Source organism: Heliangelus exortis, chromosome 19 (genome assembly GCF_036169615.1).
Source record: "Heliangelus exortis chromosome 19, bHelExo1.hap1, whole genome shotgun sequence".
Classification (NCBI taxonomy): domain Eukaryota; kingdom Metazoa; phylum Chordata; class Aves; order Apodiformes; family Trochilidae; genus Heliangelus; species Heliangelus exortis.
The window spans coordinates 109,851-128,532 of record NC_092440.1 but is presented as its reverse complement, the minus strand read 5'-3'; the positions used below and the strand labels follow the sequence as shown (position 1 = coordinate 128,532).

General features: G+C 51.9%; 1 protein-coding gene across 2 annotated transcripts in view; it reads left to right on the top strand.

Moving 5' to 3' along the window:
- Positions 1-18,682, top strand: part of NOS1 (nitric oxide synthase 1) — a 74,442-nt gene that overhangs the window by 26,337 nt on the left and 29,423 nt on the right. For both annotated transcript variants that reach the window (XM_071763764.1, XM_071763765.1), the window contains exons 2-3: positions 4,605-5,741; positions 13,744-13,876. In XM_071763764.1, coding sequence (XP_071619865.1) covers positions 5,008-5,741; positions 13,744-13,876 — 867 coding nt within the window. In that variant the 5' untranslated portion in view covers positions 4,605-5,007. The remainder of the gene's footprint in view (positions 1-4,604; positions 5,742-13,743; positions 13,877-18,682) is intronic.

Sequence of the window (18,682 nt, the reverse complement as noted above, 5' to 3'; positions counted from 1 at the left end):
GGGGTGGGATGAAGGGGAGAGGGATGAGGGATTTAAAAAATGACAGCAGAGCTTCTCAGAGGTTCTGCCTCTGCCATCAGAAGTGTGCAGGACATGAGCCCAGGCAGGATAGGGTAGAATAGGACAGGATTGCAATTGGAGGGGACCTAAACTGATCACCCTGCCTAGCTGCTGATTGCAGTCTAATGAGTGTCTGTCTGATTCCTTGTCAAGCTTGGATGATCCCAAAACCCACTGGGATGATCCCAAAACCCAGTGCCAGGGTGTGGCTGAATGTGCAGGGCACAAAGCTGCAGCCCAGCAATGAGGCTGTGAGCAAACCTGGGTTATTTTGCTTTCCAGAAAACAACCCCCTGGTTAGAGGCAAAGGAACCCTCTCAGGGCATGGACGCAGGGTGGTTTATGTCAGAAAACAAGTGTTTATTTGATTAGCTGTCTTTTTAGCAGAGATAGGCATGTTTGCAGTGTGAAAAGCAGCATGCTGGTGATGGGGCAATTTGGGGAGGGAGTCTCCAGGGCTGAGCCCTTGGCACTTCACCCCTCTAGCAGCTTCCACTGCTTTCCTTGGCTGCTCAGAGTGGTCCAGCAGCTCCACAGCATCCCTGAATGCTGGGCATCACCACTGGGGTGTTGTAGAGATGGCCAAGTGCCTCTTATTTCATCCCCTCCTCTGCCTATCTCAGCTTTATTAGGGGTGAAGAAAACATCACATCCCAGGTGAAAGAGCCACCTCAGGCTGGGAGGGGTGGGAAGGGAGAAGCAGAGGGTGACTTTGGGCTGGGAAGATAAAAAACAACCAAGGGGCTCGACCATTCCCCAGGTGGGTTTTGGCAAGGCTGGGGGAAGGTGGGCAATTAGGGAAAGCTGTGGGAATGCTGTCTGTACATTCCCAGGATGAAAAGACCACATACACAGAATGCTCCGGGCTGAGCTCAGAACTGCTGGCACGAGCGAGCTGGCTGCCAGTGAATCACTTGAATGCTCCATTTTCAAGATGCACAAACAGGCAGGTTTACAGTAACTCCTGCATATGTTGCATCCCCTCGCTCCCCAGCAGCTCCGCTGACGCTCCATGGGTCCTAAAAATTAAACGGGCATAAATCCATCAGCCCCAGGGCTCATTGGTGAAGGCTATAAATCCCATGAAAACTAATTAAAGAGGATGACGGTGTCCATTTAAAGCTGGCACAGAGAAATGTGAGCCATTACCACAGCAAAAACAAGGCTCCAAATGGATTTGTGACCCCACGCCCAAGGGCTGGGATTGCATCCGTCCCAACTCCTGTAGCCTGCAGCTCCAGGCTGGGAATGTTAAGAGCTCTGAGTTAAGCTGCTGAAGATTGGTTTCTTTGCTTTCTAAATCAAATCACCCAATCAACATATGTGCTGGAGTTCGTTTGCTTGAAATGTTAACTGGCGACTCCTAAAAGCTTTTTCTTTCTAGCTTTGCTCTGGGTTTGGTTGTTAAGACTGAGGGTTCCCTGGCTGCCAGAGGGGAGCCTGGTCCCTGCCTTGATGAAAGCCCCCAAAAAGCTGTGCTGGTGTCAGGATCAGAGCCAATCCTCCTCGTGGTGGTGTCAAGATCAGAGCCAATCCTCCTGGTAAGGTTTTCCTGGGGTGCTATGACTCGGTGGGGTTTGCTGCTCTCCTGTCATTTAAGTCAGTTTGATGCTTTGGAAAGGGAAACTGAGGCAGGGAGTGGGACAGCACCACTCCCCAAGCAGGGAGCTGGACCCAGCTTTGGCCCTGGCCTCCACCACCTCTGGGCTGCCCTTCAGGGGTGAAATAAGGGTTTGCACCCGAGGAACATTAACCCAGTGAAACCCTGCTGGCTGCCATGCTCCTGTGGCACCTCCAGGAGCTTTAAATGTATGACCTGGCAAATGTGCTGCTGCTCTTGAGGTCATAAATCAGAATTTCTGGTGCTAGTGGGGAGATCTGCACCCAGCAGAGCTGAGCACACCTCAGCCATGCAGGCTGCATGCAGCAAACTTCTCCTCAGGGCACAGGGCTGAAGCCCTCAGGTTTTTTTTCTGAGAAGGAACAGATCTGCAGGTGTCCTGGGACACCCCAGGAGATGGCTCTGGGGAAAGCCCTCAGCCCGTGCTTGGGATCTGGGGAAGTCTCCCCTCAGCTCCCAGGTCTCTCCTGCTGCCTCCTCATGCCCTCAAGATCTCCCTTTCATCTGCAGCTGGAGTTTCTGCAGGGTTTTGGAGCTGGATGAGGGTTGGATTCTGTGATCTTAAAGCTATTTTCCAACTGAAATGATTCTATCAAAATCCTTGTCCAAGTCTTCCCCAAAGAAGCAGAAGGATCAGGGACTTACAGACAGGTTGCTCTCAATCTCCTCACCTGCCCCTCTGCCTTTTGGATTTTTTTGGCCCTTCTCTACTCTGGGGAGAAGCCGAGGGGGAAAAAAAAAAAAAAAAAAAAAAAAAAAAAAAAAAAGGGGGGGGGGGGGCTTGAGTTGGAGGGAGAGGTAAAAAAGGCCTGAATGGGGCAAAGAATGTCATTCCCTGGGTTTCAGCCATTCCCCAGCTGCTGCTGCAGAACCCACAGCTGGTACCAGTCTGATACCAGCTGATACCCATCACCCGTGGGCACGACCCACATGTCTGCAGGGCTGGTGCTCTTGGGGGTGCTCTGCCCCCTGTCTTGGAGGAAGCCCTGGCTGGGTGCTTAGGTCCTGTCCAGCATCCCCCTTTTGTTTTTTTCCTCTTCCCTCTTACAGGGGGTGCTGAGGTGGCAGCAGGGTTCAGGGCTGGGGGATGCTTCACATCCAGCAATATTTTTGTGGCTGGAGCTGGGTGCATGTAATAGATGTTGAGCTTTTCTAGGAGCTTTTTTGGAAAAAAGGTCTGGAAATCAGCCTGGTAGGCAAAAAGGGAGGAACTTAGGGTGTTCTCTTAGCTTTTTTGGGGGTGTAAAAGAGGGAGAAGAGGGACAGGACCTTCCCTGTAGAAGGAGATCTCTGCTTCCCTCCATCTTCCCTGAATATGTGACCTTCCCTCCATCCTCCTCGGGTGGGCTGAAGGTCTGGAGATGTCCTGCACTGCTCTCCCCAGCCCTGGGAGGTGGCACCACTGACCAAGGTCCCACTCCAGGGCCACTTGCAGGGAGTTACCCAGCAATTGGGGTTTCTGTCACCAGCCCTTCAGCAGGTGATTGCCCATCCACCCACCCGGGTGGCATTTAACCCTTTTCAGGGGCGGGGCAGGGCAGGAGGGATTTAATCCATCACCTCGGGCTATCAGCCTCTAATTGCTTCATTCTTTACTTGCCCGTAAAAAAGCCAGTCTGAGGTCAGCAGCTGCCGTCACGGGAGGATTAAAATGCTCCGGTGAGTTAATGCTGGGATGGTGACACTTGCCCTGCTCCTCACATCCCTGTTTTTCCCATTTGGATGCTGTCAGAGGAAGGAAACTCTGGGCTGGGTGTCTGAAGGTGCAAGTTTTGCCCTGAAGGTGCTGCCTCTGGGAGAAAGGAGTGCTTTGGGGCTCCTGCTCTCCCTTCCCTCCTCAAAATCCAGAGTTAGAAAAGGCAGCATCTGGGTTGCAGTTTGCTGCTAAATCACGGTTCTGGAGAGAAATGTTCTCCAGAGCATCTAAGAATTGACAAGGGAATGTGGAGAGGGCTTGGGAGCTGAAGGCACCAAACCCAAGCGTTGGCAGGGTGGGAACCAGGGACCCATCAGGAGTCAATGGGCCGTGGCTCCCCGGGCCACAGGAGGGCTGTGGAAAGCCGTGGGCAGCTGGATGAGGTTCTCCTGAGAGCCGAGTGAACTCCTTGCATGTCCTCCTCCGGATGGTTTTCCATCAGTTGGAGCGGTTTGTTTGGGACCTGCTGTGGTGGATAGCCCCGGGGCAGGAGCAGCTGTGTCCCCGGTGTCTCCAGGACAGGTTTGAAACATGGGGAGAGGAGGAGCTGGGGCTGCAGCGCCTGCAGCAGCCTTAAAAGTGTTTTCCACCCTGAGGGCATTGGTGGGACCGAGAGGGCAGCTCAGTGGCCACTTCTCGTTTGGTTTGGAGCTGCTGCTCTTCCTCCTGAAGCACCAAAACATTCTTGGTGTGACAGCCCCTCCGGAAGGGGTTTCACCCTGGGTGGGGGCCCTACAGCCCCTGTCTGGCCACCCCCATCCATCCGTCTCGACCATCGGGTTGTTGGATACTCTGGAAAACCATCTCAGGGTAGGGGAGAGGGGGTGGAGCAGAAATCACCACCAAGCTCCGGTGGGGCTCAACCCCTTTATACCAACCCCACTCATGCCGTTGTTTTTTTTGTTCTGACCCCCCCAGCCAAGCCTGGCAGCCCCCTCCCAGGGCTCCCCTTCTCCTTCCCACCCCTACCCCCGCCCTTTCCCTGCCCCCGCCGAACAGATGGTGCCGATTTTCGCAGGGGGAGCGGAAGAAACAAAGCCGGGAGCGCTGGGAGGCTGCAGCCTGGCTCCCAAACGCAGCCCGGGGGATGACATCTGTGGGGACGGGGGTGGCAGTGGCATGCCGGGCCCCGTGCCGCGCTTGCTTCGTGCCCTGTCTCACTTTTCTTTCTCCTTTAGAATTAATTTTTTTTAAATTAGTATTTATTGTTTTATTATTCTTTTCCAGATAAAGAGGCTGGTGGAGCCTTTGCCGGGATGCCGGTGAAGCCAGCGGGCTGCCAGCCTTCCCCTGGCCAGCGCAGGACCCGAGCCTGACAGGCTGCTGGCATGTTGTCCCCTGCTGCCGTGTCCGGCCCTGCCCCTCTCCTCGTTTTCCAGCTCTGATACCCCCTGTGTGTCCTCCAGGCTTGAGCTTCGGAACCCGAGAGCATGCTGCAGAGAGCCAGGCTGCAGCCCGAGCCCCGAGGAGTTTCGCAGTGAGACCTTTTCCCCTCCAGTTCCAAACCAGTTGTCCCTTCCCCACCCCGGCTTAGAGAAAGATCTCAAGCAGGGAATTTCTCCAGTGGGTTTCAAGGTCCTTGTCCACAGGCTCCAAGGGTCAAAGGGGGGAAGGGAGGGGTTGGGCTACCATGGAAGAGAATGTGTTCAGCGTGCAGCAGATCCAGCCCAACGTCATCTCGGTGAGGCTCTTCAAGCGTAAGGTGGGCGGCCTCGGTTTCCTGGTGAAGGAACGCGTCAGCAAACCTCCCGTCATCATCTCGGACCTGATCCGGGGAGGGGCTGCAGAGCAGAGTGGCCTCATCCAAGCTGGGGACATCATTTTGGCAGTCAATGGCAGGCCCCTGGTGGACATGAGTTATGAGACAGCACTGGAGATACTGAGAAGCATCGCTTCCGAGACCTACGTGGTCCTCATCCTGCGGGGTCCCGAGGGCTTCACCACTCACCTAGAGACCACTTTCACTGGGGACGGGACGCCAAAAACCATCCGTGTCACCAGACCCCTCTGCCCCACCCCGAAAGCTGTTGACTTGTCCAACCCCAGCCAGCACGGCAAAGATCATCCAGTGCCAGCTGACGGCTGCAGCACCATGGGCTCCCTGTGGACAAGAGAGGTGGGGAGGGAGGTGGAGCCCATGGTCCATGTGAACGGCGTGGTTCCCAGCAGCAAAGGGCAGGATGCTGCTGGGAAGGGGAAGGAAGGGGCTTGTGGTCACCTTTGCCTCAATGGTGGTGTGGAAGACAATGAACTGCTCAAAGAAATCGAACCTGTCCTGGATCTCCTGAAGAGCAGCAGTAAGGACAGCGATGGAGATGCACCCTCCAAGGTAGAGACAAGAGATATAGAAGTCCAGGTGGACTGGTAGGTCCCTAAATACATTTTTATTTTTACTTTTATATTACACTTGGTGAAATGTGCTATGCAACATGGCTGGTTCAGGTGCTGCTGGATACCTCTCCAGAAGTGGCTGTTGTCTGATGTAGCTGGAGGGAGATGGAGAGGAAAGGGTACAAAAAAAAAAAAAAAAAAAAAAAAAAAAATGGGGGGAAAAGTTGGTGAGAGGAAGATAAAAGAATTGAAAAAGGAGTAGATTGTGGAAGAAAGGGAGAAAGATATAAGCATGGGACTTCAAGGAAACAGCAGGAGTACATGTCTCGTGGAAAGTAGAACTATGAAATGTGGTGGATCGTGGGTTGGGATTTCAGTTCTGTGTTCTCAATCTCCTTTGTGATAATTTTTTTTAAATTTTTTTAAATCCCCTTCCTCAGTTTCCCCACCTCCCAGCTCAGAGATTTCTGGCACTGGCTGCTCTTGTTATCCTGCTTTAGAAAACTCCCTCTTGAAATGTGCTCCCTCTTCCTGAGAGGGAGAGGGAAAGTCAGACCAGCAGAGTACAGGGTTTCCCCGGAGAAAGGAGGCTCAAAACCTTCCATGCTTTGGTGAGGGGAGAGAGGAGCCCCGAGCCAACTCCAGCTGCAGCCAACGGGACCTCTGCACAGGGGGGAAATATTTCCCATGTAGAGCTCAGGAGCAGCCCATCCCTGGTTGAAACCCAAGGGCAGAGCTGCCTGGTTGCCCCTCCACTGGTCCCAGCTCAAGCTCATTATTGCAATGTGCATGTGCATGTGTAGCAAGGATGGGGACACTGGACACTTGCACCATGGCTTTTCCAGGAGGGTGAAGTCTCACTATGTGTGGTGTTGCCCTCCTGATCTTCCTGGGCATTTTCCTGAGCTGTGCCCTTTGCTCTGGAGCTGAAGCAGCTCCCTGGGGGTCTTCATGCTTTGCAGGACCATTGTTGGTTACTACCATTTGTGGTACCAGCTCTCCTGCCTCTCAGCTCCTTATTACAGATTAAAAGTTGCCTTTTCCCATCGCCATTCCCCAAGTCCCTGAACACATTTTAGCAGCATCAAGTGCTGCAGCAGGCTGTGGGAAAAACAGGAAGGGTTTTCAGGAGGGTTTGCTGAAGCTGATGGCTCAGGGCTGGAGGGGTTTGTACCTTCATGTTCCCTTGCTGCACCTGCTTCCCTACACAGGGCACAAAATGAAAAGGTATTTATTTCTTTGATCTGAAACAAGGAGAGGGCAAAGTAGAGCTTGTTAGCCATGGAGGAGCAGGATCCACCTCAGTGGCAGAGCCCGATTGCTCCTGATTGCTCCCAGCACAGACCAACACCCACGTCGCCTGTTTTCCTTTTTCTTGCTTGGTTGTTGCTTTGGGTTTTTTTTTTTCAGTTTTGGGTTGATTTTGTGGTGTCATTTCCATTCTCTCCCAAATGATGCATCTTTCCCTGTGGAGGACACGGTCACCCAAAGCCCTTTGGGGTGGTCGTGGAGAGTCAGAGGAACAAAACCCAGCTCAGCTCAGTGCTGGTGGCGGGTGGGAGATGTCTGGGGAAGGATGGGGTGAGCTCAGGGACATCCTTCCCTCAAGTCCCTTTGGTCTCAGCACATTTGGCTGCTTCCAGACCCCTTGGATTTGGTCTCTGCTGTGCAATATGAGGCATTTTAACCCCTCGAAGGGTTTGAACCCTGGAAGGTTGAGGGCCACCCTGGGGTAACCTGCTTTAAGCAATCAAAGAATGAAGAATTTGAAGGGGTTGTGCTTGACTACAGGTCCAACAACATGGGCAGGGGCACTCTGTCCTTGTGTTTTTGTTAAAACCCCTAGAGTGGAGCTGAGGGGCATAATCTGGGCAAGCCCCCAGAGGACACCACCTCAAACTGTACCCCTGTGTCCCCATCCCATCCCACCAGCTGCTGGTTCTCTAAGGAAAATTTGGTCTGGCTGGGAGAAAGGATGGGAAAAAAGTGTTTTTTTTTCTTTGAGGAATCTCTTCTTGTCATAAAGAGATGAAACTGAAGCTCTTTGAATTCGATTCAACTGAAGGACCTCAAGCCAGCAAGAATATTAGTGCAGTGGATACTTCACTAAAGTGCCACTCTCTTTCTTGCTTTCTTTTTCAATAGCCTTTTAAAAAAAAAATAATCTATGTACCTCAGGACTGCAAATCCATTTTTTGGTCAAAATTACTTTCCAATCCTCTACTTGATGAAAAGTTGCAGCCGTGCTCTTGTGGGAGGGATCTGTAGGGGCATGGAGACCTGGGCTGGAGGAGAGAAAAGGGGAAGGAGATAAACTGCAGAGAAAAGTCACTGAGAGCCACCCTGCCGGGTAAAGAGCACCTCACAGCCACCTCTCCTCCCACTTCTTGATGTGCTGGAGATGATTCATCTCCTCCGCTTGCTCTCAGACAGAGCTGGGGCGTTGTGAAGGTCTTCTACTCCATGAATTTTCTTGGTCTGAAAGAGAAGTGCAGAGAGGTCAGGGAGCAATGGGGAGTGGCCAGCCATGGGGGCTGTTGGTGGATGCCAAAGAAATGGAAAAAAAAAAAAAAAAAAAAAAAAAAAAAAGCGTAAGATTTATCAGACTGCTGCTTCTGGACGGCTGGAGGCTGGGATTTCTCCAGGCTTGGGGGGAGTGAGAGAAGCTGGCATCAGTCAGAAGAGGAACAGAACTCTACCTCGAGATCAGGAGGCTGCAAAACCTCCCTCAGGGTTGGGCTCAGCACCTCCTGGACCACTTGGCCACTGATCCAGCTGGAGACACTGGTCTCAGGATCAATCCTGTTCTGTCTCCAGCCTGGTGCTGAGCTTCCCATCCTGCAGCCTTTGGTGCCAGCCAGGCCAGCTGGCAGAGCTGTGACAGCTTTCCCAGGGCAGAGAGCAGCAGGACAACTCTGAGGTTACTCACAAGGAGGCAAAGGCAGCTTGGTCAAGGTGGGCTTTGCCAAAAGCCACTCAAATCACACCTGATGCTTTGGGCTTCCAGCCCATGGTACTTGTGAGGAAAACTGGAGACTGTGAAGGGGAAAAAATCCAGATCATCTCCATCCCTTGCACCCATGGTCTGCACTCCCAGGGGGACTTGTCCCCACAAGGACCTGTCTTGTCCTCCCTGCTGATTTCCAGCTGGAAGGTGCCCTGGGTCTGTGGGATGGGCTGTGACCATCTCTGCTCAAATCATCTCCGAGGAAATTGATCATAAACCGCAGCATGGAAGTGGGGAGCAAGGTATGATGAGAGCTGGCATTTCTGCCACCAGGCTCACTGTGGGCTAGAAAACAAAAATAGAGATTGATTCACTCCCTGCCAGCTAACCTAGGTCTGTTTTTCCCTCGGAGCTCTAAGGAGATTGTCATGTCCCATCTTCCTTCCCTCTTCCCCCCCTCTCCTCACTGAGTTGCCAGTATTTATTTTTCTTCTCAGTTTTATTCCATAAGATGAGCAGCATGATGGAAACATGGCAGTTTCAGTCCCAAAAGCAGCATCAGCTGCCCTGGGAGAGGGGGGAGGAGTGTGCTGGAAGCAGGAGTTTTGTTTATGAAGGGTTTCAAGGTTTCAGGCTCTATCCTGCATTGGAACAAACCCCATAATTTTCCAGTTCTCGACGAGCAAATTCTCTTCCTCCCACCTCTTTCCCCGCAGCCAAAATCTCTTTGTCTGGTTCAAAAACATTTCATCTGCATTTCTGATGCCTTCATTATTCTCTGCTTGTACCTGAAACTTTCAGACCTGGGAAATGAAAAGGTTCCCCCAGCCTGTTGTGTTGTTGCCATGCTGCAGCACAGGGAAGAAGGAAGCTCTGGCAGGGACTCAGCCTCCCCTTCCCCCTTGGCAGGTTCTCCATCCTTGTCACTACACCAGCTGAAGCCTGAGAGGCATTTTGTGCCTGCAGACAGCATATGCCACCCAAATATCCCCCCACGGAGCAGTCCTCAGACTCCAAAGCATCCTTTGTGTGAGCATGAACGATGCTCATCCTGGTGCTTGCATCCCATGGGATTGCTGCTCCCCTTGCCCCTGGCCCCAGCAGACAAAACCACGGCCCCCGTGTGCTCTCCCAGCAGATCTGAACCAGGTTTGGTCTCCAAAGATGCTGAAGTTGGAATCTTCCTGGTGCTCTTTAGGAAGGGGTGAGCATGACCAGCGCAGGTTGCATCTGGCACGGGGCTGATGGGACTTTGGGAAGGCTGAGATCAGTCCCCGAGGTCTTGATCCATCGGTGCCTACTCAGCACCATTTACCAGCCTTGGACTTGGGAGGATTTGGATTTTTTGGCCTCTCCAAAGTCACTCAGTGCAGTGTCCTCTGTTCATTTGTCTCTAACCCCAGCTCTGCCCTTCTCAGCATGCAGGACTTTCTCCAAGCCACATCATATGCTCCTTGGTGAGGCTGTTGTCCCCTTCTTTCAGTGCTGCCCAAGCTCTCCTTCCCCATTTAGGAACAGGTTTCTCGGTTTGGTTGCTCTGCAATTGCCTGCTCTGGGCACACCTGCCCTGCTGCCTCTCCAGAGAATGCACTTCTGGAGTTATTCCTTCTCCTTCCAACATTCCTGCTTCCTTCCTGAGCTCTTCTCCATCCTCTGCACCTTGTAAAGCCCAGCTCCCACCCCATCCCTTCTCCTGCCCCTCTCTGGAACCAGACTTTGCCTTGACCCTTGCACCATGTCCAACACGTCCCCAGGGACACAGCCACAAGGAAACGTCCATTTCTGAAGGTGCCATGGGAGGATGGTGTTCTGTGGGCCAGAAAAAAGGTGAGGCAAGGACCCTCCAGCCCTGGAAGGAGGAGCTCGGTAGGGTCTTGCATCCCCCTCCAAAATGACACAGGAGAGGGGAAGAAAGCAGCGAGAAGATTATTTCTCCCTCAAAACTCAGAGCAAGGGGGACGTGCATGTGTGTCCCATGCAGTCCCAAGCTCAAGAGTAGGGATTTCAGGACAAGATCCAGAAAGTGCCCATCCCTGCAGCCACAACACTGGGGGTTGGTGTCATCTCCATGGCATGGAGCCATGGTTGGAAGTGTAGACATCAGCATCCTTAGGGCTCATCCAGGACCAGTCCCTGGGGGCTGCAGCAGCTCCTGGGGTCTCTCATCTCTGCCAGGAAGTTCAGAGAGCTCCTTCTGCCAAGCAGATTCAAAGCAATGAAGTCACAAACTTTCTTCTTTTCCTTTTTTCTTTTATTTTTTTTTTCCCTTTTCTTTTTGGAAAAGCTTTGGAGAAATTTCTCAAAGGGCTGTCTCAGCAACTTCCCTTCTGCTCCATCACTCGGAGCACTGCAACATCATCAGATTAATCAAAAGAAAACAGTGGTGCCTCTCATTTCTCCAAGCAGCCCAGATGCTCTTCCCAAGGTGAGGCAGCAGCCCAGGCTCTGCCTTTGCACCGGGGGGAGATGTGGGCAGTGTTCCTCTGTCTTTTTTTTAACCAACAAATATTCCTTTCAGAACAAAAAACGACCTCAAACCAGGTCCTTTCTGGAAAGGTAAGCATCCAGGAGATCTTGCTAAACAGTACTTGATAGATCTGGCAGTAGGACCTGGTCAGAGCGGGATCTCTGAATCTGGCCTTTAGGGGAGGATTCAGCCAAACAATTACCTCAAGGACACATCTCCAGCCTGGCTTTCAGGGCCTGGAAGACACTGAAATGGGATTTTAAAAGTCAGGTCTAGTGGTCAGTTGGGAGGATTTCTCCAAAGGTTGTCAGGAGTCCAGCCTGGTTGCCTCAACCTCCCCCTTGGGGGGTCTGCACCCTCCCCAGCCCCCCCAGCCACCTCTGAGAAGGGCTCTTTGGCTCCCCTGGCCTTCTGGAGCTGCTGTGTGACCCAGAACTGGGTCAGGGGGTTTGGGTTATCCTGTGGGTTTGACACTGGGGTCCTGGTGTGAATGTGGGGGGTCACCCCTTGGCTCTGCTGGGGAAGCCAGGAGAGGAAAGTAAGTGACCCCAAAACCCCTGCTCCTGCCCACAAGGCACTTAGAAGAAACAAGCAGGAAACATTTGTAAAATGAAGCAATTGAATTTTTTTCTGTTTTAATTTCTGCCCATCCCCCAGCTGAGGCTGAGGGGGCTGTGCTTGCTCTGCATGGGCTTTTCTCTCCCTGCCTCTCTCCAAAAAAGACAGAGCTGGATATTTCTGGGCAGCCTCATCTGGAAGAGGTCTGGGCAGGGGCAGGAGGTACCCCCAGGAGCTTTGTCCCAGCTACACCCAACTGTGCTTTTATAGGAAGGGCAGCACCTCACTGCCCTGCTCATCCTCCCTTAGGAGCAGCAGCACCCATTGCTTCTCCAGGTGGGGATGTGCAGTGGGATGAGGAGACTTTGCTTGCTTCTTAGCGTCCAAACCTTACTCACAGAATCAGGGAATCCATGAACCATTTGGGTTGGAAGGGACCTTAAAGATCACTCACCCTCCCCATGGGCAGGGACCCCTCCCCCAACCCAGGGTGTTCCAAGCCCCATCCAACCTTCAACACTGCCAGGGATGGGGCAGCCACAGCTTCTGGGGGCAACCTGGGACAGGGGCTCAGCACCCTCACCCCAAACAATTTCCTCTTTTATGTCCAACCTCAATCTCACCTCTTCCAGTTTAAAACAATTATCCCTTTATCCAGAGAGCTGGGACCTGTTGTCTTTTACCTCTGTGTGTGGTGGGTGGGGGTCCTTGTGTTCTTGTCTGATGGAAACCCTTCCATGTACTCACAGGAGCCAAGTCACAGAAGAACACAGAAGTTTTCTTCTCCTGAAGGGGGGACATAGAAACCTCAGTAAAACTCCTTGCTTGCACCAAGCTGGCCCCAAGGCAGCCAGGTTTTGGACAGTGGCCAGGAGCTTGGTGTAAAGTCTTGGCAGCTGAACATTGGTCTTGGAAGGCAGAAAAATGATGGAAAATTTAGAGCACAAGGAGATCACCTCCACATGAGGTTTTTTTCCTTGAGCTTTACCTGAAGGTACAAGCTGGGGAAGGTTGTGAAACTGGATTTGTATGAATGTGGCTTCCCATGGCTGTGTCATGAGCATGGTGCTCTTGGGAATTATATCCCTGCTTTGGTTGGTGCCCAAAGTTCAACATCATTACAGAAAAGGCTCTTTATTGGCTTTAGTTGACACCTGGAAGACTTTTAAGAATTGATAGCAGGAGGAAAACGTTTGCCAGAGCCCAATAACTCCATGGTTTGCTGAGCAAGGGCAGCAAAAGGGAGCTGTGATGGGAGCTTGTCCTGCAACCCATGGAGCTCCTTCCCATCATGAGCGCCTCTGGCATCTCAGAACATCATGCCTCTAATCGCCACTTGTTTTTCTCCTTCCTGAGGGCTCATCCAGCAGCAGTTTTCTGTCCCCTGCTCTGCTGGCATTTCACAGCCTCGCTGCTACCCTCGTGGTGTGTTCCCTAGGCCCAAGGTTTGTGGTGGGATGGAATGTCACCAGCCTCACCACCCAGCCCAGGGGGGACACCCTCAGTCCCTTATCCAGGGAAGGCAACCCCTGAGTTTGCCTCAGTAACATCTCTCACACTCGCCAGCATTTGCAGCATCTGTAAAGGTCAGGAAGAGAAATGTCTCTTTCTCCTGGGAACCATCTCTTTCTTTCCTTGGCTCTGTTTTCCTCTCCTCTGCTCATAAACCCCAAGCTGCTCTGCAAACCTGGCTGCCCTTGCTAAGTTTTGCAGCTGGAAGTGCTTGCAGGTCTCCTTTCCCCAGCTCCCTGCTTGCTTCCCCAGGGCCCCAGGTTGATTTTTTGGGGTGCCAAGGATCTGGTGTGTAACCCCCCTCAAGCCAGTGTTGGGTTTCCTGGGTTGTTTTTTAATTTTTTTGCAGGCACTGCTCTCCAAATTTCTCTTGTGTTTGGGTTGCTCTCATTGATCCATCACCTCAGCCAAGCTTTCCCTCCCACCTCCGAGGGAGTTTCTGTCCCCGTGGGAAGCAGCTGGAGCAGGTTCTGGAGTCACCACTCCAAGACCTGGCTCTGTGGTCCCAGCACCCAGCTGCCCACTGACCCAAATGGGTTTTAACCCTTCAGTTTCAGGGAAGGGGAAGCCAAGCAGCAAAAAGTCTTACCAGCTGAGATGGAGAAGGACCGTGTCTTGGGTGACCTCTGGGGGAAGAACAACACACCCATGGTCCTGAACAACCCCTACTCTGGAGCAGAGCAGGTAAGAGCTCATGGCTTGGGCTGCTTTGGGTGGGGAAGGGGTTTGGGACCCCATTCTTGTGAGCTCACACACCGTGGAGACCCTGGAAGGGTGATGTGCATTCCCCTAAAGAACCCTTGGTCCCAAGAGTTGGTGTTGATGTGGTAGAGAGCACGTTGGGTCCAGAAGCTGGGTTTGGGCAGGATACAGGTCACTGGAGAATGATGCCAGAAGAGCCAGGGACCAGGACCCCAAAGCCTCCCTGGGCACTGACGTCCCTTTTTGTGGCAAAAAGCCAGATTGCATCCTTAAAGTCATTTTGATTCACATGATGGTAATTGAGTCGAGCACTCCAGTTAATGTCTTGCACGGTGCCTTTTCATCTCCTCACACTCCGGGGATATAAATTTTCAAGCTGCCTTGCCAAAAAAGTGAATTAGCTCCACATTTGTAGCAAAGCCAGAGACAGACCCTGCCAGGCCACAGAGATCTCCTCAGGGAAAACATGAGGTGCGTCAGCACTGCCAAACCTCCTCAGGAAACCTGTGGCTCCCTGATGGGATTCACCAACAGCAAGGCAGGACCCAGGGGACCACTCTGGTCTCCTTGTCCCACCACAGCTCTCAGGGTGACATGGTGAGGGCTGTTCTCCAAGGGAGAGAAGTGATTTAGTGATCACATGAGGACTTTTGAGGAAATCAGTGTTTCCTCAGCTCAGATGCCTCTGGCTGATGCCTCCCCCTAGCTCCAAGGAGCTGCAAGGGCCACGTCCTCACTGCCGTGGCAGTGACACCCAGGAGATGGTTGCCACCCAGCAACCTATTGGTTGCTCTGCCAGGGGAGGTTTAGGTTGGGTATTAGGAAAAAATTCTTAAGCCCATGGCCTCTTGTCCTACTGATATCTGCCTGGGAGCAGAGCCCGACCCCCCCTGGCTCCAACCTCCTTTCAGGGAGTTGTAGAGAGTGATGAGGTCTCCCCTGAGCCTCCTCTTCTCCAGACTGAACATCCCCAGCTCCCTCAGCCTCTCCTCATAGGATCTGTGCTGGATCCCTTCACAGCCTCCTTGCTCAGGAGCCTGCCCCTGGTGTCCCTGCCAGCCTCCTGGTGATCCTCGTGCTGCACCAGCAGACACCAGTGGGTGCCTCCAAGAGCTGCACCCCCTTTGCTCAGCCCTGGGGAGATGTCCCCAGGCAGCCCCATGGCTCTCCATGCAGTTAATCACTGTGCCAGCTCTCAGGAGCCCGTCTGGCCTCAGGACAGCCCCTGGCTTGGGTCCATCCCAGCTCTGGATGGCCTCAGTCTCTCTGGCTCCTTTGCTGAGCTCCTTGCACGGCCGTGCCTCTCACTACTGGCAGTTTATAACCCTCTGTGTTCAGAGCTTAACTCCTCTCCGTGGCAGGGCTGCCAAACCCCCAGGTCTTAAGCTGCTGTTAAATCCTTTAATATTTTTTCTCCCTGGCTGTGCAGCTTTCTTGTGATCCTTCTGAGCCCCAGGGGCTCTTCTGGAGGTGGTTGCTTTGCCCCCTATGGCCCCCCAGGATGCACATGCTCAAGGCATCTGAACTTCTTGCAAGCTGCAATAAATCCCATTAACCCCAGGGCAAGTGGAGCCAAATAGGAGCTTTTTGTACACCTGGTTCTTCAGGGTGGGTTCAGGACTTGGTGCCTTCATTTGGCCAGGTGGGGAATGCTCTGAGGCTCCTATTATGGTGTTGAAGGATCTGTTGGGCATCAATTCCTTATTTCTTTTTTTCTTTCTCCTCTCTTTCTTCTTTTTTTTCTTTTTCCTTTCATCCTCTTTCATTTTTCTTTTCTCTTCTTTCTTTTTTCTTTTTTCTTCTTTCTTCCTTCTTTTTTCTTTTTTTGTCTTTCTTCTATTTTCTTTTTTCTTCTTTTTTCTTCTTCTTTCTTCTTTCTTCCTTCTTTTTTCTTTTTTCATCTTTCTTCTATTTTCTTGTTTCTTCTTTTTCCTTCTTTCTTTTTTCTTTTTTCTTTCTTCTTTTTCCTTTTTCTTTTTTTTCTTCTTTGTTTGGTTTTTTTTTTTGTTTTTTCTTTTTCCTTTTCTCTTTTTCTTTTTTCAGAATCCCAGTTGTTTTTGCTTGTTTTTCAGGAGCCCAACACCGCTGGCTCCAAACCTGGGTGTAAAGACACTGTGAGCACCCCAGCCCAGGTCCTGTGGGCTGTCACCTGTGTGTCAGTCCATATGCACTGGTTTGTACCAGGCCTGGCTGGCTGTGTCCGTGCAGAGACCAGGGCCCCACACTTGGGAGGCTGATTTACAGCTTTACAAAAATGCAAAGCCCTCTTTCATCTCCTGGGGTTAATGCAGGAGATGTCAGCATGCCCAGGGATCTGAGGCTGCAAACCTCCTCCTTTGGATGCATCAGAGCAGGGCAGAACTGCAGGGACCCAGGAGGAGGTGTAGAGCCTTCTCAGGTCTGACAAAAAAGGGAGATGGTCCCTGTCCCTGTGTCTGTCCCTGTCCCTGTCCTGAGGGGCACCCAGGTTTTCTCCTCCCTGCTGAATCTGTGTGCTTAAAAAAGATTCTGCACCCAGCTGCTACCTTCAGCCTCTCCATTTGTCCCACTCCTGAGTCACTGAAAATCCCAGCTGCCGAATTAAACCCTGAAAGGAGCCCAGCAAACCCTCCCTGATGGAACAGGGGTAATATTTAGCTTCAGCTTTGCCGTGTGGGGAAGGATGTGATGCACACACAGGGAGCTCTTTCCCAGCTTCTGCTGGGGGCTGTGAGCTCTGCCAGGGCTGGCACCTCTTTTTCTTGTAGGTGGTGTCACCTCAAGCTGTCCCAGCCCTGCTGGCTTCTGCAAAGAGAAAAAAAAATTGCTGGTTCCTGCAGGGAAAGGCACAGGAAAAAAAAAAAAAAAAAAAAAAAAAAAAAGAAAAAAAAAAAAAAAAAAAGGAAGAGAGCAGCTTGGAGAGAGGGTTCAGGTAGAACATCTGGAAGTAGGTCTTAAGGAGCTGATGTCCATCAAATTGGAGCTTGGTCATTCCAAGGATGAGGTTGTCACTCTTGCTTTGTACTTTCTCCAGCAAGAGGTTGTTCAGCTCCTGAGGCTCCTAAGCTGTCCCCAAGCCCCAGCAGCAAATCAAAACTAGGAACCAAAAAAAACCCAAAAAATGTTGCTGGATACACCCACCACTTTCTGCTCGGGACTTGTGATTTCTGTCTGGCAGGGGGAGGGTGAGGATTGGATTTGTTGGGATTTCTGAGCAGCACTTTCAGCTCTGTTTCCCCCTCTCCCAAGGAGGAAAGGAACTCAGGATGAAAGGGGCAGATTTTCCTGTTGTGATTGTTGGTCCTAAGGGTGGACCAGGGTGGGCCAGAGAGCAGAGGTTGTCTCAGGAATGGTTTAATTCTGATGAAGGAGTAAAAGAAATATGAAAAAATAACCAGGGACTGCTACAATTCAGGTCAGATTCCCCAAGAAAAAGGAACTTAAAAATAGTGCTTTTGTAGGGCTACATTCAGGAGGGTTTTTTTTTTTTTCTTTACTACTGGTTTTTGAGTTCTGTATGAAGCCTCATTTTTTGTTTTGTGTAGCACAGAGAGGGGAAGCTGAGATCCACTGTGTGGTCCTCTGGCTTCAGGGCTGAGGAAGGCCCTGGAATGTGTGACATGAGGAATGTCACATGGAGCAGTGACAGCACAGCTCGAGCTGCAGGGAGCAGCTTTGGAAACCACAAAGACCAAAGTGGATCCTACTGAGAGGTTTGGATGTCAGGCTCTCCCTTCCTCTCCATCCTTTGCCTCTTGGTCCCAGCATATGCTTTCAGTGCCTGGTAACACACTGTGAGCCTCAGGCTGCTTGACAGCAAAATCCTCATTTCCCAAGGAAAAAAACCCATATGGAGCATATGGTAAAAGCAAGGAATGGGCAAAGAAACATAAAGCTGCCATTGCCACCAGGGCAAAACTGTGGTGTCTGCTCAGCCCGGGCATCACTCTCTGCTCAGGAGTCAGCAGCAGAGAAATCCTCTGGCAAAGGATGGCTCTGAAGCCTCATCTGATTTTGTCATTCTTGTGGCCTCAGTTGCTTTCTCCCCAGGGTTTTCCCACCAGCAAAAGTGCTTGTTCTGAGCCAGAAGCTTCTCCCTGTGCTAGCACTGCTGGGCCAGGAGCTGCAGGACTGACACCAGCACCAAAAAGGAGTGGGAGACTCTGCAGGGCTCTGCTGCAGGCTGTGCTCTGGGTAAAACCCTCTCAGGTGGAGCAGGTAGGGACACAAGGGACAGGATCCAGGGAGAAAGGCTACACTGAAACTCAGTCCAAGCCTGGATCTTGTGCTTTCCCCATCCCTGGCAGTGTTCCAGCCCAGGCTGGATGGGGCTTGGAGCACCCTGGGCTGTGGGAGGTGTCCCTGACCATGGGAGGGGTGGCACTGGGGGAGCTTTAAGGTCCCTTCCCACCCAACCCATTTTATAACTCTGTGATCTCCTTTGCAGAGAAGCAAATCTTGAAGTGGTGCCAAATCCCAGGAGGTTCTGCCAGGATGCTCTGGGCAGGGGATCAGGGCTCCCACTGTGGCTACAGTGCCCCAGTTCCATCCCACTCTAAGATTCCTAGAAGAAATCTCTGCTTTCCAGAGCTGGTGCAGGTCTCAGGGTCCCACAAGGTGCTGGCAGACACCAATTGCTTTTTAACATTTTTAAATGCTTTGGGCAAAGAAGGGCAGGAGCATCAAACCCTGTTGGGAAAATATGTGGAAACAAGCACCTGCAGCCACCTCTTCCCAAGCTCTCTGCTGGCTGAGACTCTTCCCAACACTGGCATCTGACTGGAGATGTCCTGGGTTGGGGTTAGGGTT